The sequence below is a fragment of the Hippopotamus amphibius genome, chromosome 7 (assembly GCF_030028045.1).
Source record: "Hippopotamus amphibius kiboko isolate mHipAmp2 chromosome 7, mHipAmp2.hap2, whole genome shotgun sequence".
Lineage (NCBI taxonomy): Eukaryota > Metazoa > Chordata > Mammalia > Artiodactyla > Hippopotamidae > Hippopotamus > Hippopotamus amphibius.
In genome coordinates, this window is record NC_080192.1 from 72,087,165 (window position 1) to 72,113,627 (window position 26,463).

General features: G+C 45.1%; 1 protein-coding gene across 1 annotated transcript; it reads right to left on the reverse strand.

Moving 5' to 3' along the window:
* Positions 1-961: 961 nt before the first annotated feature.
* Positions 962-9,086, reverse strand: IL37 (interleukin 37). The gene is given in 4 exon segments (XM_057743361.1): positions 962-1,210; positions 1,454-1,596; positions 7,115-7,246; positions 9,017-9,086. Coding segments are annotated over 3 exon segments (474 nt in total). The 5' UTR covers positions 7,197-7,246; positions 9,017-9,086.
* Between the last annotated feature and the right edge of the window lie 17,377 nt (positions 9,087-26,463).

A 26,463-nucleotide genomic window follows, 5' to 3' on the forward strand; every position in this document is an offset into this window, starting at 1 on the left:
ATCTTAGATTCTTTGAAGAACATAGAAATTACCAATTCCTAAACATAAAAGGTCTTTGTGAAAATATTTAAGTAACTGCAATGTTTTTAAACCACTGAGTTTGTGGTCACTTGTTACAGCAGCAATAAGAACCAAGAGCACCCAAAATCCTCCTAGTAAGCTCCAGTTGGTTTTAATATACTTTCTGATCAAGCAAGCCTGACTCAATAATTGTTGCTTGTAACTGATGACCCATACCTAGGAGACAACTAATTTCCAGGTCTCCCTCCCCCGTGCCCCATCCCGGCTCTGTTTCCAGGTCCTGGGTTTCTGGTCGGCCAGCCCTACTATCACTCCTTCCTGGGATCCGAGCTCAGCTTAGTGGTGGGAACTTGCCTTTGTTGACAGGCCTCCCAGATGCCAACTGGTTGCTCACCCAGCCTCCTGGCTGTCACTTGACCCAGATTCCTTGTGTCTGTGCCTCTCCCATATTTGGGGTCACCCTGCTCCTTGTCTGGGACCCACCCCACCCCTTTCCACTTATCACTTGGCTGGATGGAGACTTGTTGTTGCTTTTCTTCCCTGTGACACTGCGCCCTCAACACAGACTAAACCACTTCCCTCCACTTCAACATCACCACCCCCAGTGCCTCTCAGACCCCAGTAGGAATGGCTAATTCTGAAGCATAGGATGAGCCCAGCTGCTCCTTCCTGGGACAAGCCCAGGCTCTGCTTGGCCAAATCATGTGATATGAGACCACTGATGGATATCTGATGGTTCAGAATACCCACTGCACAGGGAGAACTTTATTTCACCTAAGAACTCTACAACGAAACAATCCTTCCTTCTATGATCTCAAGGTACGAATTCTCAAAGTACTAATACGAAACCAAAGAGGTTAATGAGTAGCTTCCACGTTCTTCTGCAATTGGTAAGAAGTTAGAGAGAAAAGGACAGGAAGGCACCTGATGGGGCCATTTCTTATTCGCTGACTTCACTGGGGGTCATTATAGATTTGCAGACTTGCCGAAATGAAAACTCAGTGTGTTTCCTTCTCCCACGAGAATTTGCCATTCCAATCGGTTACCCTGGATTGCAGGAGGGGCAGACAAACCCTCCAAGGTGGGCAGCTGACTCCAAGGGGTTCCGGGAGTCCACCTCAGCCTTATAAAAGATGAAGGGCAGACATGCTGGTTCCTTCTGGGTAACCATGTTGGAAAGTTTCAGCTTCTAGGAGGTAAGAGATTAATGAGACAGCACAGCCTCTGAGATGGAGAAAACCCAGCATGTGTGCTCTTGGAGCCCAGAACCAAAGAGGAGGGCAGAAAAACCTTCCACCCAATGTTTCCAGAAAAGTGGATGCTCCTGTTATATTGGCCAAGATGAGAATTAGTGGAGCGTGAGAGGCATTGAGGACCTTGACCTTCCACTTAGGGTGGCTGAGGGTAAAGGTAACTGGGTTGAAACCCTCACCTTCAGCTGCAGGGATGGCTGGCTTTGTCCTTTGTTCATGTCACAGCAGAGATACAGCTCACCTTTAGAGATGGCCAAGAGAATCGGGCTTACTCTTTCCTCACTAGCTGACTGAACATGGGAGGCTAATACAAAAAAGGTCTCTGGAAAAAGACAGAGAAATGGGTTGGTCCTCAACATAGGGGAAAGGCGCTCTTATCTGCTGGGTTTCAGACAAGATGTGTAGCCAACCCTCTTCCCTTGGCTCTGGGTCAAAACCCTTCGTTCACTCTGGTCCAAGCTACCTCTTCTTCCACAGCCTGGCTCCTTCTTTCAGAAGGCGAACTTTCCGGAAAGACTGCCTTCAGATCTGGTCATTTTTACAGATTCACCATCTAATTCCTAGCGATCCTAGTGGTTCCCAGGGTCCTCCACCCCACAGACGCCCAGCGGCTGGAGCTGCAGATGTGGTACAGCCAGACTGAGCCCCTCAGAGAAAGGCCTTCTCCTGGCTGCAGGGATGGAAAACACGACCGCTCCTAAGAGTCACCTGGGAGTATGTAGGTTTTATAAAGAATAGCTCTGAGGGTCTCAGAGTCCAGGACAAATACTTTGCAATCCCCATCATGGATGGCAAATTTCTCCAGGCCTTTGGCCTTCGCTCTTGGACCTAGATCAAATTAACCAGATATCAACACTTCACACTAAGCGCAGAAAACTCAATCCTCCCTTGCCCATGGCTGATGGTCCCACCCCAGCACCCCCTCATCCCCCGCCTATGGACTCAGCCATCAAGCCCACTGAAGATTTCTCCCACCCCAGACAAGCAATTTAGCATGTACGTAAGCACTTGGGTCCTGATTCTGACACATGGGTTCAAATCCAAGCTCTGTCACTTATTATTTTAGGACTTAGAAGTTACTAAATCTCTCCAAAGCTCAATGTCCTCTTCTATGAAATGGGCGGTAATAACAGCACCTACTTAAGAGCAGTGTTGAGAGGATTAAAATGCTAATTAGATGAGTAACACTTAGTCAGGTACCTGAGCTACAGGAAGAACTCTGTACAAGTTAATCATCACTTTTCTTAACCCTCTTTCCTGCAACCTCACTGGGGGCGTCACGCCACCAGCAATGCCTGGGCTGGGGCAGATGCCTGCACTGGCTGGGCCGATGAAGGGACAGTGACAGAGCAGGGAGTGAGAGATGGAGGCAGGAAGCACCCAGGATTGAGCAGGGTTGAGCTGGCACTGCCGGGCTTCCAAGAAAAGCTACAGGGATTATGCCTGGCCCTGGATGAACCTCTCTGAACAGGCAGGACCAGTCACAAGAGTGACCAGGGGACTTCCCAGTGCCTGGCTCCTAGGGACACATTCAGGGCATTCCTGCCTAGAGGTGGGGACACACAGGGAAACTTCCTGACTGGGCTTCAGACCAGGTAGGTGACCCACCCCTCCATGAGGAACTCAAGCCCTTGTTGGATGAAGGGCAGGAGCCCACATGTGGGCCAATGACCATCATGGATGGGTGGCTGTAAAATGTCCCAATGTGACAACACAGTAACCTCTGCACAGGATGATCCTGTAATATAATTATCTATCGTAGGCAATGATAACAAGAGACGAAATCTAAGGTCACATTCTTCTTGTCTGCAATCAACTCAAAGCAGACCTCTGGCTGGTCTCAGCATGAATGTCCTCCTGGTCTCCTCCTGCCCAAGAATGGGGAGGGCTCCTGCTGGGAAGTCCTCCTCAGACCTTCTGCATGGGCCGGCTTCCTCTCTGGACTCACAGCTCCTTGCACACATCCCTGCAGCACAGGTGTCCGAGTCCTTGTCTCATCTCCCTGCAGTGCTCTAAGTCCCCCAGGAGCAGGTCCCCTGCCTGACTCACCCACCACCCTCCTCAGCCCCAGCCTAGAGCCCCAGGCATCACGGACACTTGGCGTTGATGGAATGGATGACTGGCCCCGGCGAGATACTAAGTGGTTTGCCGTGATGTGGGGTCAGATGACATCCCTGGTTCTCAGTTCTGCTCACGTTAGAATCTCCTCAGCAGCTGTTCTGGGCCCCAGACATTCTGAGTTCACGGTATGGATGCATGTTGATTCAGAATCATTAAATTGGATTAAACTGTCCAAGCCTTTCAAACATTAACCAGACCTGCAGACTCTGCCTTAATACAAGCCCCAGGTGCTGCTGATGCTGCTGGGCTGAATACCACCCTTTGAGTGTCACTATCTAAGGCAGTGGTTCTCAACCTCAACTCTACCCTGGAAATCACCTGGTGGGTGACATTTAAGACCAAGGTTGCCTGGGCCCCACACCCCTGAGATTCTGATTCAATTGGTCCAGGGTGAGACCCGGACATACTATGTAAGTTGCATTTCTAGCACTAATCCTGTGCTTTTTTATCTCTTCAATATTTCCTAAATCTGCCCTTTTTTATTTCTGTTTCCCTCCTATCACTCCCTCCTGGGTCCCCATCATCTCACACCCAGGCTTGTGCAGTATCCTCGTAACTTCTCATATTATTCCTGACTCCAAATCCACTCTTCAAACTTCCTTCTCAAGGCCATGATAGACATGCCAGTGGTTTTAAGGTGCTGGTCATTTTTCCTTCCCGTGTATCACATTAACCCAGATGGCTTGTTCAAACATGGACTCTTGAGCCTCAAACTCCAGAATTTCTGATGCAGGAGGTCTGTGGTGGAGCCAGAGAATTTGCCTTTCCCACAAACCTCCAGGAGCTGTTGCTGCTTCTGGTTTGAGGAACACACATTGAGAACCTCTGCTCCCAGATCTGAGGTGGATCACAACCCCAACAAGGAGAAATCAGAACAGACCCAACAGACGGGCTTGGATGGTTGGTGCCACCCAAATCAGGCACAGTGCAGATCAGGAGCCAGAAGGCTCCCACATACAACAAGACCAAAGCCAATCAGAGCACTTGCAGCTGCAGCAACAATGGTAGCAGTGAAGCAGCCTCTCCTCCCAGACACTTGGAAGTAGCCCCTGCACCTATGTACATCTCATCATATTTGGTGCCCACTGCCATTTTACCAGTAAAGAAAGTGAGGCTCCAGGGTTCACATACTGACCTGCTGAGGTCTCCTGAGTCTGCCCTGTGCAAAGGGTATTGATAGGAGCCTGAAATCTGACTTGGGCAGACCTTTAAATTCCAGTATCTCTTACTTACTACCTGTGTCACCTGGGACAAGTAACCTTCCTCTCTTCCTCAGTTTCTGCCCTTAAAATGGTGATATTAACAAAGTGGTGATGTTACCCATTTCCTCATGGGGTAATGGGAGGTTCCCATGGTAGCCTGTGAGAAGGGCTCTAGGTCAGTGGGGCCACCACGGCCCTCCGTGGTGTGGGTTCCTGAGCGCCCCCTGCTGGCCACGCTTCTGGTTTTCATAAGCACTGGGAGGAAGGAGGTCAGGGTTGCCAGCCTCATGACCATAGTCAGGGGGACCACCAGGCCCAAAACCTTTCTTCTCCTGCGCTCCTCAGCAGCTGTGTGTTACCTGCACCTCTATGGAAAGGCAGAGGCATACCTTGGGCTCATTTTTCTTACCCACCTCCCTGATATTTGCTTCTGGAAAGCAAAAGCCTCAGTACCATCCCAGCACCCTGAGGTGTTTGAAGCCTCTCCCCTAAAAGCGCCCAGCAGCCCAGCCCCCATCCCCACCCTCACCCCTCACAACCCTCATCAATTCACCCAGGGGCCTTACCCGAGTGGGCAGAACTCATGGAGGTGAGGCTTGGGCCTGGCTCCAGGGCACCTCTGGCCAGGTCTGGAATCAGATACAGTGAGGTTAGCACTTGCAATTGGAATTTTCAGGAGCATCAGGGGCCGTTCACTGCCTTATTTCTTTTGCGTGTATTTTGAGAAACACTGAAGCAGAGAAATATTGATAACATTATAAAAGGTTTCCCTGGTCCAAAATAGTGGGAGACAAAGATGAAAGAGCTTCTGAATACAGATCTTCCTAAAGCCCTTACTTATTAGAAGCATTTGCATTGCATTCATTCGGGGGAGATAGTATACCTTGCCTGCATTACTTTGAGAATAATCTGGAGCAGGGGTCCCCAACAGCAGGAGGTAAGTAGGGGGCAAGCGAGCAGAGCTTCCTCTGCCACTCCCCATCACTCCCCATCACTCACATTACCGCCTAAACCATCCCCCCTACCCTCCGCCCCCATCCATAGAAAAGTTGTCTTCCACGAAACCAGTCCCTGGGGCCAATAAGTTTGGGGACCACTGATCTGGAAGATTCTGCCCCATAAAATATTGTTTGAGAAATGCCTGGTTGTAATTCACACAACTCTTGCACATTGAGAGCACACAAAACCTATGGAAGAGGAAAATCCAAACCCTGTGCTCTGGTGTGAAGGTTCTACCCAGTCTTGTCTTTACTACTCCTCTGCTATCTGAGACAACTCTGCATGCCACCACTCTAAGCCTCATCCTCCCCATCTGTCCCTCCAGCTCTCACAGTCCATGCTTCCAAGAAGCAGGAGGGCTGTACCTTGGTGGGGAAGGATGGGAGGGAGGCTGCTCAGATAGAAGCCTCTCCAACATTGTGTGGGAAGCAGGACATGTGTCTTCCCTTCCCAAGCAGCAACAAACAGAGGCAGCCCTCGAACGAGGTCTCAAGGTCACCATTCTGAAGCTTCCTGGCATTGGGGAATTTCAGTATCTGGTGCCTGTGCCCTGCCAGTATCCGCTCCCCACTGTCTCGGGGACAGAATGAGCATGGTGGTCTCTACGTCGCCCAAGTTCCAGGAGCAGGAACCTCTCTACTGTCACTGTTAGCAGATGCACATTCATCACCAACATCCTGGTTTTTAGCTTTGGAACTCTGAAAGCCACGTGTGAGTTGAATGGTCTGGGATGTGGCCTCTGGCGTGTCACAGGCCTCTCCACAGTCTGTGCAGTAGACAGTCATTTGGGTCAAAAGCCTCCTCTTATTGTCCCCCAGGAGCCAAAGCCCAAATGCCTTCCTCCAGGGGGCACTCAGAAGTCCTGAGCAGCGGTCCTTTTCCCAACCCAGACACAGAGAACCCCTTCCGTCACAGGGCCTTCTCTGCCTGGGCTTGTGGGGAGGAAAGAGGTGCATTTGGAGTATTCAAAACCATCCAGGTGGTGGGTCAGGACTTCAGAGCCCCGACTCTTTGGGTGAAGATGAAGCGTTTATCTCCCCCCTGCTGCACCTGCACACCTACGGCCAAGCTGCATTCTCCCCTCATGGATATCTCTTGTCTAATTCACTTACCAGGGAAGTTCCCCAAACTGCAAGGTCAACAGGGAAAAGCTGGGTCTGTGCCCAGCACCTCGCAAGGTCCTGCTTTAGGAGTTACTCTTAGGCCCTGGTATGGATTTTTATAAGAATCTTACCTTCTATCTCAAGAATCTACTTCCTCCACTGCAGTCTTGAACCCCTGAAAGTCATCCATGAGGATTAACTCTTGTTAATGTTGATATTTTCACTTCTTCCTATGAATCATGAATGTTCTTAGTGGCATCTAGAATGGTGATTCCTTTTCCAGAAGGTTTTAAATTGATTTTGTCCAGATCTATCAGAGGAATCACTATCAATGGCAGTTACAGCCTTATAAAACGTGTTTCCTTTTTTCTTTAATACATTTATTTACTTATTTATTTTAAAAAAACAATCTTACCTTCTGAGTGGCACTGAGGTTCATCTCTTTCCCAACCTTCAGAATCCATTTTCACACCTGTGTTCGCCTCCAAAAGAGACATTTTTAACGTGAAGAAGTGACTCAACAGGAGCCTGGGATGAAGGACAGCACCTGAGTGGACAGGAAGGGGACTGGCTGTGGCACCTTCTGACCCCAGGAGACCTTACCGGACGCCCCTAGTGCTGATCAGGCCGCAGGTCTTGCTCTCTGCTTGGACATGTTTGCTACATCCAGGAAGTCCTCCCAGGGCTGGGCTGTCCTCTTCTGTCACTCCTTCGTTGATGTTTGCCCATCTGAAGTAATGCTTTCCAAACTATGGGTCACCATATCATTTTTATGGATCTTGACAGCATTTTAGCAAAATGAAATAGAAAATTTAAAATGTAGTGTTCTAATCCTAGGACTGGCAAACTGCAGCCCACAGGCCAAATCTGTCCTGCCACCTGTTTTTAAATAAAGTTTTATTGGAACATAGTCATGCTTGTGTTTACATGTTGTCATGGCTACTCTCTGGCTATAGCAACAGAGATGAGTCATTGAAAGAGAGTCACTGGGCCACCAAAGCCTCTACTGCCGCCTGTTCCAACCTTCATAGAAAAAGTTTGCCAACCCCCTGCTAGAGTCTAACCTTAGAAAAGAAAGGCAGTTTCTTCGTAGCCTCTTGTCATGGAAAACTGAGCCTCCAAAGGTCCCAAGAAGCTCAACTCGTGATGTCTTGGGGCAGGACTGACACAGAATCTCCTCAATGAAAGGGCTTAGTGGGGAGAGGTTTTCAAACACCCTCCAGTGGTACACATCACATCTCACCCGATTCACAAAGAACTGTCCCCAACATGAGTTCAGGACAACACAGTGAGGGAAGCGGGGCAAGAATTGTTTATTCACACTTTGCAGGGGAAAAACCTGAAGGTAAGTGACTTCTCAAGGGTGACACCACTTTTAAGGTTGTAGAGACGGACATTTTGTCTGGAAACCAAATCCTCTGAGAATGGCTTAGGAAAGAGATAAAAAGAACTTAAATAGATTTGCAAAAGGTAAAAATGACAAGGAAAAGCTCCAGGGCTTGGCAATAACCATGAGCAAAAGAGAGGATGATCACCGGGCAGTTCTGGGGGGCAGGGAGACCTGATGGATCTTTAAGGGCACTGATATCTACTATTTGATCCTAAGTTGTTCGCTGTTTGGCTGCATTCCCTGAATCCACAAAACACAATTGCTTTTGTAGTTTGAGGGACAAATCAAGGGACACAGAGAATTGGTGGCACTTGAGAAGACAGAGAGTTTGGAAACCACTGGACATCAGAACAAGAGACAGAAATGTAGGTACCAAAATACGTGAAGATCCTGCTGGAGGCCAGAACGATGCCCACAGGCTGGAGGACCTGGGGATGTCCCAGTGAGCTGCTAATGGAATTTGCCACTTATGTGGAGGTAAACGCAGGTGGCTTCCACAGAGCTCCATAAAGAAGCAATGCATTCGGCCACTGAAATCCATCTCTCTCCAGCTAAGACTGCTCAAAATATTGGGTTCCAAAATCTCTTTCCAAAGACTAGCACTTTCTAGGCTCTGAAATCAGTCTTGTCAGCCTTCAGAGAAGGGGCTGGCATTATCAGGGTTTGCAGGTTTCCTAAGCTCAGTGTCTGCCCAGTCCTGGAGCAATGCCTGCTTATTGGCGGAAGCCTTCCCAGGAGACATCTGGTTGCTGTGGGAGGCTGAGAGCAAGGTGGTCTGAGTGGGTCTCAGGGAGAATATTTAGAAATTCAGGAAATGCATAGAGCGGCAGGCTTCTGGTGGGGAAACAGCAAGGCAGGAGCCAGTTACTTCTCTCCTCCCCCATCCGTGTCAGATGGTTTCTTGAGCCGCAGGTGAGGACCACTTACCTGAGTCAGGGATCCCTGGGGTCTCTGGCTCTGTCTTGGGCTCCTGGAGCTCTGTTGTCTTCTGCTTTGGAGGGACCAGGTCTGGTCCTCATTTTGAATAATCAGTTTGGCAGCATATATGCAAATGCAGCATCCCTCTAGCCGATCGTTAACAGCATCTTAGGTTATTAGTCATCACTCGTTGCCTGCCATCTTCCATACCAAGGGTATAAGGGAATTCCTGTGGGTAGTGTCACCTTGCCGAGGACCGTGCCGCATCCATTCACACATTTCACAGCACTCAGGATAGACTGTGTGGGTGTCAGTCCAGTCTGACCTCAACAGTGTAAGAAATGAAAGGAAAGGGGACACGCAGGGTCCAGGTTGGGCAGCGAAACTGGGAGGTGCAGGGAAGTCTCCATCCTCATGCCATTCAGGCTGGTGTGATCCCCATATCCTAGAGAAAAATTTCTTTCTTTCATCAGTCCTTCCAGTGCACTGTGGGATGTCACTGACACCTCCCTCCACCTCTTCTCTGCCCCCCTTTCTTCAGTAATGACTTGAAAAACACCCCCAAGGGACCTTCCTTGATCAAGCCCACCGAGGACCAGCTTCTCTATTCACTTGCTTCTTGCATTTTATGTCGTGTTTGCTCCTCAGTTTATCTGTACAATTGTACTTCACAATGCCAAAAATGGCTGGTCAATTCAGCTGAAAATCCACAGAACCAACTAAGACAATAGCTTCTGCGCCACCACCACTAGCATCACAACACAGGGACAGAAGCGACAACCACTGTAGACAGCCTCAGTGCTCTCACCACACCAGGCAGGGGCTAAGGCCTCTGCCTTATCTCCTGTAATCCTTTCATGATCCTGCAGGTAAGGTGCTGCTCTCCTGGATTTCCAGACTAAAGACAGTGCAGGTTTCGAGGTTCAGCAATTTACCCGCAATCATGTACGTAGCTCCAGGCAGCACAGGACTATAGCTCAGGCGTTTCTGAGCATGTGGCAGCTCCAAATGTGGTTAAAGACTAAGGTCTCATCTTCTAGTCTTTTCCACACACACATCTACATAACATACAAACATAGGAGTGTATTTGGCACATAATTTTGTAACATGCCTTTTCTACTTAGCAATGTGTGCTGCCTTGCTACTCACTAAGGTATCTCAAATATCATTTCATTGCATCAATACTCTTTTACAACATTTGGGGGTTTTTTTAAGCTCTTTTTTGGAATATAATTGCTACAACATTGTTTTTAATTGCAGAAAGGTATTTCATTATTTGTCTAAAGACCTGGAAAAAAAGTTATGCCCTGAACATAAACATGATAAAAATACCTAGTTGTCTGTTAAATTTCTAATAAGGGGAACAGACATAGAAAACAAATTTATGGTTACCAAAGGGGAAGGGGGAGGGGAGGGATAAACTGGGAGACTGGGATTAACATATACACACTACTATATATAAAATAGATAACCAACAAGGACCTACTGTACAGCACAGGGAACTATACTCGATATTTTGTAATAACCTATAAGGGAAAAGAATCTGAGAAAGAATAGATAAATAGATAGATAGATAGATAGATAGATAGATAGATAGATAGATAGATGTATAACTGAATCACTGTGCTGTACACCTGAAACTAACATCACATTGTAAATCAACTATACTTTAATTTTTAAAATCTCAATAAAATAGGACTAGCTTGACACATCTGAAAAAAATTTTAATTAAAAAAATTTTAATAAACTACATTATATTTTATAATAAGTTACACTAAAATCAATTATAATTTATGTTGGTGAATTTCAGACCAACTTAACAGCTCTATTTTAAATCAGAAATAACACTAAAATGTATAGTTGTTTACTGAGGATCAATATTAGAGGACAAAATTCATACTAAATATCAAAATTCCTTCACTTTTGACAATAAAAAGGTAACCATTTTATTAATAGTTAAGCATTTTATTTGAAAGTTGCTATTTTGATTATACGGCTGCTCATTTCACCTGCCTTGATCAATATGTACAATTTTCAAAAGTTATGCAAAATACATTGATTCTGTAGATATTGTTTAGGATGACATTTGATGTTTGCCTGGATCTGTATGTGATCCAAATTCTCATTCTTTTTTTTTAAATAAATTTATTTATTTATTTATTGGCTGTGTTGTGTCTTCATTTCTCTAGTTGCAGCGAGTGAGGGCTACTCTTCATTGTGGTGCACGGGCTTCTCATTGCCTTGGCTTATCTTGTTGCAGAGCACAGGCTCTAGGGGCATGGGCTTCAGTAGTTGCGGCACACAAGTTCAATAGTTGTGGCTCATGGGCTCTAAAGCACAGGCCCAATAGTTGTGGCACAAGGGATTAGTTGCTCCGCAGCATGTGGGATCATCCTGGAGCAGGGATCGAACCCTTGTCCCCTGCATTGGCAGGTGGATTCTTAACCACTGCGCCACCTAGAAAGCCCCAGATTCTCATTCTTGACCTAGAGATTTAATTTGAAACAGTTTAAATAAAAGTTAACCATGATTTTAAAAAATTTTCTAATAAGGAGAAATCTTTGGAGAATTTCTTGATAAATTTTGGGACAGGGATGAGAACGGCAAAGGAAAAGATGACATTAAGATAAAATAAAGTCCAAACGGTCACTAAATTGCCTCCTAGGAGGGCAAGTCAGGGCGACTGGTAGCACTTCTGTTCTGCTGGGTTCTGGAATGAAGAAGAAAGTCAGTGTGGGAGCAGCTCATCTCTCAGCGAGGGGAAGATGGAAATGGTGGGAAAGCACTGTGTTGGGGTGGGTGTGCGATAGACTTGTAGAGATCCCACCCCAGAGGTTCCAAGACAGGGAAGGGAGATGAGCGCCAAGAGTTACCTCTACGATGGGGAGACGTTCCATAGGATGGTGTAGGGTATCCAGCGTACGCTCTTGCCTTCAGTGCCCCCGACACACAAAACCTCAGCAAATTTGACAATCCTTACCAATATGGATACACAAGAGGACGCTGTTTGTTTACTTATTTTTGTGTGTGTGTGTGGGATATTGAAGAAGAGGATAGGGACGACTAATTTGTGTGTCGCATATAGATGTTTCATTATTTAACTAATCCCCAGTTTTGAACACTTGGGTTTTTGTTTTTACACTATTATATGCAATGCTGTGCTAAACACTCTTAGACAAATCTTTGCATGTTTCATTGATTACTTTTCTAGGATAAATTCCTAGAAGCGCAACTGCTGGGTCCAAGGATATACGTATTTTATTTTGTGTACTTTTAAAACTGTTGCATCTGACAGTCATCTTTAAGGAATCTAATTTATTAGGTAATTTTTTCCACTTGTCTAACCACTTGATAAAAGAAATGTTCATATACTGAGGTTTGGGGAAGTCATTCTGACTTATGCATGAGTTAACTTGCATTTGATGCTGACTAAAACAGCCTGTTTGTGGCCTTTCAAACATACATTGTACATCTGCTTTAATTATTAAAGGAAGGGGCACACTGGTCAGAAATAAAGAATGTCCCTGTTAAAAGTAATGATTAAATGCCCCTCTTCCAGAAACACCAGTGCTGTTACTCCTTTGATGAGAAGACTCCCTTCCCAGATGCCAGGGCCATACTGTACGTGCTGTATGTGTACATGCTGGCCTGTTTTTCCTGAAACCTTAAAAAAATGTATCCCTGACTTGTTTAATGTTCTTTGTTCTGACAACATTAAAACTGTGCTGAAAACCCTGCCTCTCTGGAGCAGTTTCTCAGAGTCATCTGGGAAGCGGGCTTCCAGGCTCGTCCTTGGTTTGGCTCAAATAAAACTCTTTTTTAATCTTCTTATGGGTGGTTTATTGATTATTTTCATTGACACTCTCCTTTTAGAGGCAGTAACCGTTCAGTCTTTCTGACAGGTTGTGTATTCCTGTGTGTGTGTGTGTGTGTGTGTGTGTGTAGTGTGTTTATGTTTTATGTGTGTATAGTGTGTTTATGTTTTCTGTGTGTATAGTGTGTTTATGTTTTCTGTGTTTGTATAAGGGGGTGTGTATGCTTTATGTGTGTATGTTTTCTTGGAGTGTGTATGGGATTTTTTGTGTGTATGTTTTGCTTGTTGTTTTCTGTGGGTGTATATTATCTTTTTTTTTTTGACCTCACCGTGGGCTTGTGGGATCTTGGTTCCCCACCTAGGGATCGAACCCAGGCCCACGTCAGTGAAATCTCGGAGTCCTAACCACTAGACTACCAGGGAATTTCCTGTGGATGTATATTATTGTGTGCTATATAAGTTTTATGGCCACATGTGTTTTGTGTATGTGTATACATGGGAGGGCATGTATATTTTGTGTGTGTTGTGTACATGTGTGTGTGGTATGTGTATATCATATGTGTTGGGGTATGTATTTTTGTGGCGGTTTTTTTGTGTGATGTGTGGGTGTGTACATTGTGCTAGTGTGTATGTTGTATAGGAGGGAATTTTTTTCTTCCTTTGAATCTGCAAGGCACCAGACAGGACTCAGAATGACATCAGTTTGGTTTACATATAAGGCATCCCCTTTAGGCCAAAATGGAAAGTGTCCCAGGACCGCAATTCTCCATTTCAAAGCAACCCCCTGTGAGCGGCATGCCAGCACGCCAAGACCTCCCATACTCGTTGTGTGAGAAGGATGGAATCACTCCACTGCGTGATTGCAGACCCAGTGGATTCCAGCCACTCCTTTCTATTTCTGAAATGATTAGAGCCCACTGAGAAAGTCTGCCTGTAAAGGTGTTCAGGTGACTACTTGACAGACACACACCTGTAACTTGGCAAGTGCAAACAGGCAGCACCTGCACGGGGCGTCTGCCTTATCAGATGCTCACCTCCTGTCTGGTGGGGATGGCCAGTGTCATGGTCACCGTGTGGGGCCGGGGCTGCTCCTGAGGTGACAGAGCAAAAACAGATGTGCCTCCCACTTCACAGCCGTCCTTTCTGACACCAGACTCTTTGGTGTTTGAAACCCCCCACGTTTAGCTGCTGACAGCTCTGGGGGTCTTGTGACTGCGTCCACGATTTGGTTTCAGGAATTCCTCCCAGTTTGGGGGTTTTATTTGTGTCAGAGGATGTGAGTGTTAAGAGAGATGAGGGAAAAACTGAAGAGAATGTGTAAGACTTTCTCTCCCTGGGAATTCCAAGAACACCTCTTCCACACTGGCAATGATTGCAATTTTTTTATTGAAGTATACTTGATTTACAATGTTGTATTAGTTTCAGCTGTACAGCAAAGTGATTCATTTTTAGAATGAATGAATTTTGTTTTTTAGATTCTTTTCCATTATAGGTTATTACAAAATACTGAATATAATTCCCTGTACTATACAGCAAGTCCTTGTTGTTTACCTATTTTATGTACAGTAGTGTGTCTGTTAATCCCAAACTACTAATTTATCTCCCCCACCTCCCTTCTTTCCCTTTTGGTAAAGATAAGCTTGTTTTCTGTTTCTATTTCTGTTTTGTAAATAAGTTCATTTGTATTATTTTTTTTAGATTCCACATATAAATGATATTACATGATATTTGTCTTTCTCTGTCTGACAATATGATAATCTCTAGGTCCTTCCATATTGCCACAAATGGCATTATTTCATTCTTTTTTATGGCTGAATATTCCATTGTGTACATATACTATGTCTTCTTTATCCATTCATCTGTCAATGGACATTTAGGTTACAATGATTGCATTTTCAAAAGGCTTCATTTTGTGCAAGGCCCTTCATTCTACCCTAATGTTTCCCTAGCCCTCCAGTGGCTCTCGGGCTGCGGCTTCCTGTTTCTGTGGCATTTCTGCAGTGAAGGGGCAGCCGGTGACGGTCCCAAAGCATTCATGGCTAGAGCAGAACCCAAAGCTTCCCTCCCCACTTCCACCTGTGGCCCTTCCCCTCCAAACCACAGAGCTCACCCTCACCTGCTCAGGAATCTCTAAGCTCCCCTGGGGGTTTCCATGCTCTCTTGGTCAGTTCCTGGGATCCACACTTCTCTAGCTTCTCCACAGATGACTTTGGGGAAGAGCCAATAGCCCTCTCTACTTCGCCCTCTCCAGGGGCCACGTGCACTGACTGGAGGGAGGAGACGAGGACACAGCCCTTCCCTGTGGGAAGACAGAGATTTAGGTCCTGGGTCTGTGACAACACCAAGAGCCACACAGCTCGGGGTGAGGAGACGGACAGAGTCAGCTGAATGTGTGGGGGTCTGTCTCCAGAAGGCAGAGAGAGAGAGAGAGAGATGCAGGGGTCTCAGTCTGAGAGGGTCCTCAGTCTGAGAGGCTGGACCTCCTGCAGTGGCCTCTGCAGGCCAGTGGGCCTGTGGCCAGAGCTGCTCCACCAGCTGCCTGGGGGCCTCCACCCCATCACAATGGGCACCAGCCACTGTTCAAGCCCTTGGTGGGCCCTGCCTGACGGGATCTCTGGATTTCCATTTACATAAACATGCTCTGAGTTTCCTCACATACTGTCTTTTTATGATGCTCACACCAACCCTAAGACGGAGGCACCTTCAATATACCTGTTTCAAATAGGGAAGAGGCACATTTCAGAAACGTGAGGTGCCTTGCCCAAGACCACACAGCTGGAGTCCCGGAGACCCCACGAAGCACTGGCCAGACCCTCTCCCCGACAGGGTTCTGGGCAGCCTGGGAAAATCCCGAGGGACTCAGAGTCATCCAAGACTCTGGCTGCCTTCTTGTCACCGGAGGGACCTTGTGAAAGGGTTTGACAGGTGACTCAGCCAGACTGACACTATGGTAGAGTGACAGGTGGCTGAGTACGGAGGGTCATCAGAGGAAACTCTGAAATCAGGAGGAAAGTCCTAGTTTTTTGTTTGTGGAGAGAAAATGAAAAGTTAAGGTAACAATATAATATATAACCAATTCTGATATTTAACACCTTTTAGGGTTCTAAAGTCATAGGAAACATGAGTGTGTTGTGTTAGAGTTTACTTTATAAAACTATCACTTGTTCTTTTTCTTTCTTTCTTTCTTTCTTTCTTTCTTTCTTTCTTTCTTTCTTTCAGTTGTGCTGGGTCTTAGTTGCGGCAGGCAGGCTTGCAGCTCCTTAGTTGCATCTTGCCAGCTCCTTAGTTGTGGCGTGAGAACTCTTAGTTGCAGCATGCGTGTGGGATCTAGTTCCCTGACTAGGGATCAAACCCGGGCCCCCTGCATTGGGAATGCAGAATCTTAACCACTGCACCACCAAGGAAGTCCCTATCATGTTTGTTCATTAAATTAGGAAGTATTCTCTGGCCTTCCAGCCAACGGGGGCTAGAGTCTGACTTGTTGTTGGCCACCTCGTAAATTCACTGCACCTCCAGCTCTTTCGCTATCTGCTGTCTTCCTCATCTGCTGGAGGTTGAGAGCAGAGTGGGGACAAGGAACAAGATGCCATAATTTCTGAATTGAGACTTTGCATCTCTAAGAGCAGCAGAAAGGTCACATGAGTCTCTGAGTTTATAGACAGGAGCAGGATGAGTGTTAGCATTTAAGTTTAAGGGACATAGCCACAGAGCAAATGCTATAACATAGAAAAAGGCATGGCAAAGGAGCCAAGAGAGGAAATCAAAGAGAACACTGAAAGATATTTGATCAACTCCAGAGAAGATAGAAAACAGCCATAGAAGAAAACGGGACTTCCCCGGTGGCACAGTGGTTAAGACTCTGTGCTCCCAACCCTCCTGCACTGTTGGTGGGAATGTAAGTTGATACAGCCACTATGGAGAACAGTATGGAGGTTCCTTGAAAAACTAAAAATAGAGTTACCATATGACCCAGCAATCCCACTGCTTGGGCATATTCCCAGAGACTCTGTGCTCCTAATGCAGGGGGCCCGGGTTCAATCCCTGGTCAGAGAACTAGATCCCACACACATGCTACAATCAAAAGATCCCATGTGCCACAACTAAGACCTGGCACAGCCAAATAAATAAAGAAATATTAAATAAATAAGAAAATGAGTGAGACAACAGGGAAACAAATGATAAAATGGTAGGTATCAATCCAACCACAGTGTTAATTTCACTAAATGTATTCATAATGTCCCAAACTGGATAAAGAAAATGTGGTCTATCCACACAATGAATTGTTACTCAGCAATGAAAATGAATACAGTACTGATACACATTATAGAGGGATGAACTGCAAAAACATTATGCCAAGTGAAAGAAGCCAGACACAAGAGACAATACACTGTACAAGTCCATTTATATGAGAATTCAGAATAAGCAAAATTATTCTATCCTGATGGAAATCAGATTGGTGGTTGCCTGGAGTCGGGGAAAGGGGAACCTGATTGCAAAGGGCCAGGAGGGAATTTTCTGGGGAGATGGAAATGTTCTAGATCATGATAGGAATGTGGGTTACAATGCACTGCTATATTTGTCAAAATACATCAAACTGTATCTCTAAAATAAGCATACTTATTGTATGTAAATGATACCTCAAAGATGATTTTTTTAAATGCAAAAGTCCTATAACAGACAACATAGGGTTGCTTTAAGATTACATCCCTTGAGCCATGCTTATTTAATCTATCACTCAATGATTTTGAAATAAATTTCACTGAAAATTTTTTTTCCACATGGTCATTGACTCATCTTGGATCTGACATAGAGGAGCCAAGGTAAATGGGGCCATGAGCAATTCTCCTTGGGGAGTTAGAAGCCCATTCCTCATCACTGAATGCAAAGTACTTAGCAACATCACTGAATGCAAAGTACTTAGCTGGCCAGAAAAGACCAGCCTTGATACCTCTCCTTTCATTTTTGTTGTTCAACAAAAGTATATTTGGGGACTTCCTAGGTGGTGCAGTGGTTAAGAATCCGCCAATGCAGGGGACCCAGGTTCAAGCCCTGCTCCAGGAAGATCCCACATGCCACAAATAATAATAAAATAAATAAATAAATAAATAATTTTTTTAAAAAAAGTATATTTGGTGGGACTTCCCTGGTGGTGTAGTGGTTAAGAATCCTCCTGTCAATGCAAGGGACCCAAGTTCAATCCCTGGTCTGGGAAGATCCCATGTACCTCAGAGCTACTAAGCCTGTGTGCCACAACTACTGAGCCTGCGCTCTAGAAGCCCCCTCACCACAACTACTGAAGCCAGAGCGCCACAAACTAAGGCACACATGCTACAACTACTGAGCCCAAGTGCCTAGAGCCCGTGTTCTGAAACAAGAGAAGCCACCACACTGACAAGCCCACACATCGCAACAAAGAGTAGCCCCCACTTGACACAACTAGAAAAAGCCCATGCACAGCAATAAAGACCCAATGTAGCCAAAATATATATATATATATATACATATATATATCCCATGAGCCACGTTTATTTAATCTAGCATTCCAAAATTGATTTGGTTATAAAACATTTTTAAGACTTTTAAAATACATTCCTAGTTTGGGGCAGGATCAGGAAAAGAAAGATGAAAAATTTTAGTTGCCATTATTTCCCAAGAATTCACTGAATCCCTAGTCCATGTGTCAACCTCATTGGCTCTGAACTCAGCCTTGACCGGAACCGCACCCCGCCCCACCCCTGCTACTCTCAGCCTCACCTCCATGACTTCCGCCCACTCCAAGAAGCTCCTGGCAGAGTAGACTGACAGCAGGGGCCAAGCACAGGTTAAGAGATGGGGAGCAAGAGGAGCCCTGGGGGGCCTCTGCCTTTGCATGGAGAAGCAAATCAGACGTATCTGGTACGGGGGAAAGAAAGTTTTGAGCCTGGGGATCTTCCAGGTGCTTCCTCTGATCATCATTCCCATGAGGCTGGAAACCCTGACCTCCTCCCAGTGCTTATGGAAAACAGAAACCTGGCCAGCAGGGGCCGCACAGGAACCCACACCACTGAGGGCTACGGCAGCCCCACTGAGCTAGAGCCCTTCTGACAGGCTGCTCTGTGAACCTCCCATAACCCCAGGAGGAAATGGTTAACATCACCACTTTTGGGGGCAGAAACTGAGAAAGAGAGGAAGGTTACCTGCCCCAGGTGACACAGGTAGTTAGCGACAGGTGCTGGAATTTAAAGGTACTGTAACACCTGTCTGCCCAAGTCAAGTTTAAGGCTCTCTACAGTGCAGGCACCTCTATAGAGTCTTGAGAAGGACTGGGGACCAGAGATGTGAGCAAGCACACCAGCTAAGAGGATACTGCACTAGGCTGAGAATAGGATGCTGAGGGCCTGAGACAGAGCATGATAGGAGGGAAAAAGAAGTCAAAGAGGGGAAAAGATTTAAAAAATATTTAAGAGGTGAAAAATGTACAGTGGTAGTCATGGAAATGAGACCTTTTAAAAATAGCATGTTTGGGTCTCACGTGGAGCAACTGAATCAGAATCTCAGGGGTGTGGGGCCCAGGCAGCCATGGTCTTAAAAGGACACCCACCAGAGTCGAGGTTAAGAACCACTGCCTTAGATGGTGACACTCAAAGGGTGGTCCTCAGCCCAGTAGCATCAGCAGCACCCGGGGCTTGTATTAAGGCAGAGTCTGCAGGTCTGGTTAATGTTTGAGACATTGAAAGGTTTAGAGTTAATCCAGTTTAATGATTCTGAATCAACATGCATCCATACCAGGAATTCAGAAAGTCTGGGGCCCAGAAGAGCTGCCAAGGAGATTATAACGTGAGCAGAGCTGAGAACCAGGGATGTCATCTGACCCCACATTACAGCAAAGCTACTTAGTATCTCGCCTGGGCCAGTCATCCATTCCATCAACGCCAAGTGTCTGTGATGCCTGGGGCTCTAGGCTGGGGCTGAGGAGGGTGGTGGGTGAGTCAGGCAGGGAGCCTGCTCCTGGGGGCTAGAGCACTGCAGGGAAATGAGACAAGGACTCAGACACCTGTGCTGCAGGGATGGGTGCAAAGAGCTGTGAGCCCAGAGAGGAAGCTCACCCACGCAGAGGGGCTGAGGAGGGCCTCCCAGCAGGATCCCTCCTCATTCTCGGGCAGGAGGAGACCAGGAGGACATTCCATGCTGAGACCAGCCAGAGACCTGCCTTGTGTTGATTGCCGACAAGAAGAATGTGACCTTAGATTTCCTCTCTTGTTATAATTGCCTACGATAGATAATTATATTACAGGGTCACCCAGTGCAGAGGTTACTGTGTTGTCACATTGGGACATTTTACAGCCACCCATCCATGATGGTCATTGGCCCACATGTGGGCTCCTGCCCTTCATCCAACAAGGGCTTGAGTTCCTCATGGAGGGGTGGGTCACCTGCCTGGTCTGAAGCCCAATCGGGAAGTTTCCCTGTGTGTCCCCACCTCTAGGCAGGAATGCCCTGAATGTGTCCCTAGGAGCCAGGCCCTGGGAAGTCCCCTGGTCACTCTTGTGACTGGTCCTGCCTGTTCAGAGAGGTTCATCCAGGGCCAGGCGTAATCCCTGTAGCTTTTCTTGGAAGCCCAGCAGTGCCAGCTCAACCCTGCAGGATGTTGGGCTTCTGGGCGCTTCCTGCCTCCATCTCTCACTCCCTGCTCTGCCACTGTCCCTTCATTGGCTCAACCAGTGCAGGCATCTGCCCCAGCCCAGGCATTGCTGGTGACATGATGCCCCCAGTGAAGGTGCAAGAAAGAGGGTTAAGAAAAGTAATAACTACAACAATAATAATAAACAATTTTTTGATATTTCCACTATAGTCCAGACACCTGGCTAATACCAATCACTGAACAATTTTTACTATTTTTTTTGACATGCCAATCATAGAAGACTTTAATATACCACTCCCAGGATATGACAGGTCAAGTGAACACAAAACAAGAAATGTAAACAACATAGTAAGGTAGATTGTATTGATACCACTAAATAACTTTTAAATTCTCAGAATAACCCTATTTGGTCGGCCCTTTTACAATCCTCATTTTATGGTTGAGAAAACTGAGATTTGGAAGAATTTAGAATGTTGCTCCAAGTCCCACAACTAGTATGTGAAAGAGCCAAGATTTGAACCCAAGTCTGCCTACTTCCAGAGCCCAAGTTCCAAGAAGAGGGGTCACCTGTTTCTCGTTAAAGGCTCGGGATGAGGGAAATAGTGGGAGGTCCCGAGCTCATCAGAGTCCACTGGAGCTGTGTTGGGACACTTGATACAGGACTGGAAAGGCACGGTCTTCCATGCTTAAGGTGAAATGCCATCCTCTGGTCATATTGACTCATGTTCAAATGAAAGTCAAAGTCAGTGAAATTCAATATTTAGGTCATGTACCCTATGCTCATGACCCTGGTCAGTGGGATCTTTCAATACCGTTCTGCAAACAACCAAGAGAAGCCCAGATGACTGTCCCCCCTGCCCTGTTCTCTGGCGAAGGTGTGTCTCTCCACCAGGCCAAGTAAAGCTCCCTCAAAATGGGGCTTGCTGAATTCGGGGAAACGTCCCTTACCTGATGGGGAAACCCCTCCTCCAACAGGGAATTTCCGTGGGTCAGAAGGGAGGCATTTGGGACTGTTCAAAGAGGGTGAAGCGGCTGAGCTGTGGCAGATGGGAAAGAGTGAGAAACACATGGAGGATCTGCACCACAGCTCAGCATATCCAGACTGAGACATTGGTTCACAGCTGAACAGGGGGTCTGGGAGCTGGAACGTGGGAACCAGAGAACTGGTTCAGGGTGAGAAACATTGTCGGCAGTGGGAAGACGGACTGAGAGGACAGGAGGGAAGAAATCCGCAGTGGAGAGTGCCTACCATGGAAAGCTGGGAGGCCATGGAGGTGGCTCCATACTGCTAACTCACAAGCATGGGGGAGGAGCTGCGGGTGTAGCTTCTCTCTCAGTGACGGACAAAGGAAGGACCCCACTGGGCCTGGCTAATGCACTCAGGGATAACAAAGGCCCCTGGGTGGGGCTGGCTAGAGTGCCTGCAGCTAAGAGCCAAAAGTCTGCAGAGTGACCCAGCTCTGGAGACATTCTGTTTACACCTGAGCCACCGGCATCCCTCTGCAACAGGCAGCACCAGGGCTGACTGAGCCACTATGACTCAGGCAGGGTGCCCAGCAGAGTCATAGCAGGGGGGAGGAGCCACAGGTGGAGTCACTTTCTCAGCCTGAGCCACACAAGCCACCGTGACCCAGGCAGGGTGCCACTGCTTACTCACTCCCAAGGGAAGGAGCCACTATTGTACCCTCTGTCTCCCCACACACTGGCACTTACAGATGAAAAATAAAGGAAGCTCTGCTGATTGTAGAGTAATTTAAAAAGTCCAAGGCAGGTAGAAGGACACTCACAGCTGAGACCCCAAGGAAACAGAAATATTATTAATTCTATTGATCTCGTCCATTCTGGGGTCAGTTCTAGTTTGTTTTTGTTTTTGTTTTTTCTTTTTTGTTTTTATTAATTATGATCTTAATCCTAAGGGATCTACACATTTTATAATATATTTTTAATTCTATTTTTATACTATTTTTATTCTTAGCCTTTTTATATATTTCTATTCCTAACTAAGTTTTTTGTAGTGCTCACTGTATCTCTCCTACCCTCTTTTCATCTCTATCTTTTATGCATTTCTGTTTCTTTCTTTTTCTTTTCATATTTCCAGTCACACTATGCTCTTCTTTTGCCCTGTCTTCTATCCTTTTTTAGTTTCTTTTATCTTAATATACTTATAACCAATATTACTGCTCAGCTCTGTTTCCTTGCTTTATTCTCCAGATGGCACACTGCTTTGGTTTTTATTATTAGGTTTGGTCTTTATCTTAGTTCTGATTATAATTGTCTGATTTTGTTTCGGGAATCTTCATTCTGTCTGGTTGTACACCTGATCTTTATTATATTTGATCCTAACTTTCAAAATTTCCCTGGATATGTGTGTGTGTGTGTGTCTGTTTTTAAATTAATTATGATCTTAGTCCTAAGGGATCTACACATATTATAACATATTTTTTTATTTTTTTCTTCTATTTTTATTTTTAGATTTTTTACATATTTCTATTTCTAAGTTTTTCGTAGTGCTAACTTTATCTCTTCTACCCTCTTTCCTTCTCTATCATTTATACATTTCTATTTTTTCTCTTCTTTTTCTTTTGATATTTCCAGTTACACTACACTCTTCTGTTGTCCTGCCTTCTATTCTTTTTTAGTTTATTTTATCTTAATATACTTATAAGCAATATTATCAGTCTGCTCTGTTTCCTTGCTTTACTCTCCAGATGACACACTTCTTTGGTTTTTGTTGTTAGGTTTTGTCTTTATCTTAGTTCTAAGTATAATTATCTGCTTTTGTTTTGGGACTCTTCAGTCTGTCTGGTGGTACTCTCGTTCTTTGATATATTTGATCCCAGCTTTCAAAATCTCCCTGGATTTGTGTTTGTGTGTGCGTTTTTGTTTTTGTTTTGTTTTGTTTTGTTTTGGCTTTGAATTTCTGTTGGTTTCCTCTTTAATGGTCTGATGGCATACTGGGGTTCTTCTGTCAGGTCTTTCTAGTGCCTTATGTTCTATAGGATTCAGTATTTGTGTGTCTTATACATGTATGTGTTTCCTTGACTTAGTAATTGTTTAACTCAACACTCTGCCATTAATCTGGGGCTTGGACAGTCTTCTTTAAACCCCTTTATTGCAGGGACAAGCAAACTCTGAAGTCTGGACTACTCCATCAGAAGTCAAGTAGGAGGCTCTGGGGAGGGAGCACTGAATCCAGCATGCTACACTACTAGTGAGTCCTCAGACACAGGGAAGATTAACTGCAGAGAACTCTCACAGAGCCCTGTATCAGAGTCTAAGACTCGGCTTCATCTGACTGTCTGCAACTGGCAGTGCTGGACACCTCACACCAAACTACAAACAAGACAGGAACACAAACCCACCCATCAGCATACAGACTACCTAAAGCCATATTAACCTCACAGAACCCTAAAACACACCTCCTGATGTGGTGCTGCTCATCAGAGAGAAAAGACACAGAGCCACACACCAGAAAGCAGATACCAGACCCCCCACCAGGAAGCCTACTCAAGACACTGGACAAACCTGACCACAGGGGGCAGAGGGCAGAAACAAGAGGAATTACTACTAGACAGCAAAGGGAAAGAAGACAGCAAATCCTATAAGCGAGACAAAATGAGAAAACAAAGAAAAACCATGCAGGCAAAGGAGCAGGAAAAAACCCACAAGATCAAATAAATGAAGAGAAAATAGGAAAATTGCCTGAAAAAGAATTCAGAGTAATGATAGTAAAGATGATACAAAATCTCGATAACAAAATACAGAAAATACAAGAAACAGTTAATAAGGACTCAGAAGAACTAAAGAGCAAACAAACAATAATGGACAACAAAATAACCGAAGTTAAAATTCCTCTAGATAGTATAAACAGCAGAATAACTGATGCAGAAGAATGAATAAGTGAGTTGGAAGGTAGAATGGGGGAAGTAACTGCCACAGAGCCGGAAAGAGAAAAAAGAATAAAACGAATGGAAGACAGCCTCAGACACCTTGGTGACAACATTAAGTGCACCAACATTCGAATCATAGGCATCCCAGAAGAAGAATAAAAAAAGAAAGGGTCTGAGAAAATATTTCAAGAGGTTATAGTGGAAAACTTCCCCAACATGGGAAAGGAAATAATTAATCAAGTCCAAGAAGCACAGAGAGTCCCTTACAGAATAAACCCAAGGAGAAATACACCAAGGCACATATTAATCAAACTAACAAAAATTAAACACAGAGAAAAAATATTAAAAACAGCAAGAGAAAAGCAACAAATAACATACAAGGAAAAACCCATCAGGATAACAGCTGATCTTTCTGCAGAAACTGCAGGCCAGAAGGGAATGACAGGATATACTGAAAGTCCTGAAAGAGAAAAACCTGCGGCCAAGAATACTCTACCCAGCAAGAATCTCATTCAGATTCGACAGAGAAATCAAAAGCTTTAAAGACAAGCAAGAGTTAAGAGAATTCAGCACCACCAAACCAGCCTTACAACAATTGCTAAAGGAACTTTTCTAAGCAGGAAACACAAGAGAAGGGAAAGACCTACAAAAACAAACCCAAAACAATTAAGAAAATGGTGATAGGAACACACATGTCAATAATCACTTTAAATGTAAATGGATTAAATGCTCCAACCAAAAGACACAGACTGGCTGAATGGATACAAAAACAAGACCCTTCTATATGCTGCCTACAAGAAACCAACTTCAGACCAAGGGACACACATAGACTGACAGTAAAGCAATGGAAAAAGATATTCCATGCAAATGGAAGTCAAAAGAAAGCTGGAGTAGCAATACTCATATCAGATACATTAGACTTAAGTAAAGACTATTACAAGAGACAAGGAAGTAAAATACCTAGGAATAAACCTGCCTAAGGAGGCAAAAGATCTGTATGCAGAAAACTTTAAGACATTGATGAAAGAAATCAAAGACGACACAAACAGATGGAGGGACATACCATGTTCCTGGATTGGAAGAATCAACATCGTGAAAATGACTGTACTACCCAAAGCAATTTACAGATTCAATGCAATCCTGATCAAATTACCAATGGCATTTTTCACAGAACTAGAGCAAGAAATCTTACGATTTGTATGGAAATGCAAAAGACCCCGAATAGCCAAAGCAATCTTGAGAAGGAAAAATGGAGTTGGTGAAATTAGGCTTCCTGACTTCAAACTATACTACAAGGCCATAGTGATCAAGACAGTATGGTACTGGCACAAAAATAGAAAGGAAGATCAATGGAATAGAATAGAGAACTCAGAAGTAAGCCCAAACACATATGGGCACCTTATCTTTGACAAAGGAGGCACGAGTATACAATGGGAAAAAGACAGCCTCTTCAATAAGTGGTGCTGGGAACATTGGACAGCAACATGTAAAAGAATGAAATTAGAATACTTCCTAACACCATACACAAAAATAAACTCCAAATGGATTAAAGACCTACATGTAAGGCCAGACACTATAAAACTCCTAGAGGAAAACATAGGCAGAACACTCTATGACATCCATCAAAGCAAGATCCTTTTTGACCCACCTCCTAGAATCATGGAAATAAAATCAAGAATAAACACATGGGACCTCATGAAACTTAAAAGCTTTTGCACAGTGAAAGAAACCATAAAAAAGAGTAAAAGGCAACCCTCAGAATGGGAAAAAATAATTGCCTATGAAACAACGGACAAAGGATTAACCTCCAAAATATACAAGCAGCTCATGAAGCTTCATACCAAAAAAGCAAATAACCCAATCCACAAATGGGCAGAAGACCTAAATAGACATTTCTCCAAAGAAGACATACAGATGGCCAAAAAACACATGAAAAGATGCTCAACATCACTAATCATCAGAGAAATGCAAGTCAAAGCCACAATGAGGTATCACCTCACACCAGTCAGAACAGCCATTATCAAAAAATCTAGAAACAATAAATGTTGGAGAGGGTATGGAGAAAAGGGAACCCTCGTGCACTGTTGGTGGGAATGTAAGTTGGTACAGGCACTATGGAAAACAGTAGGGA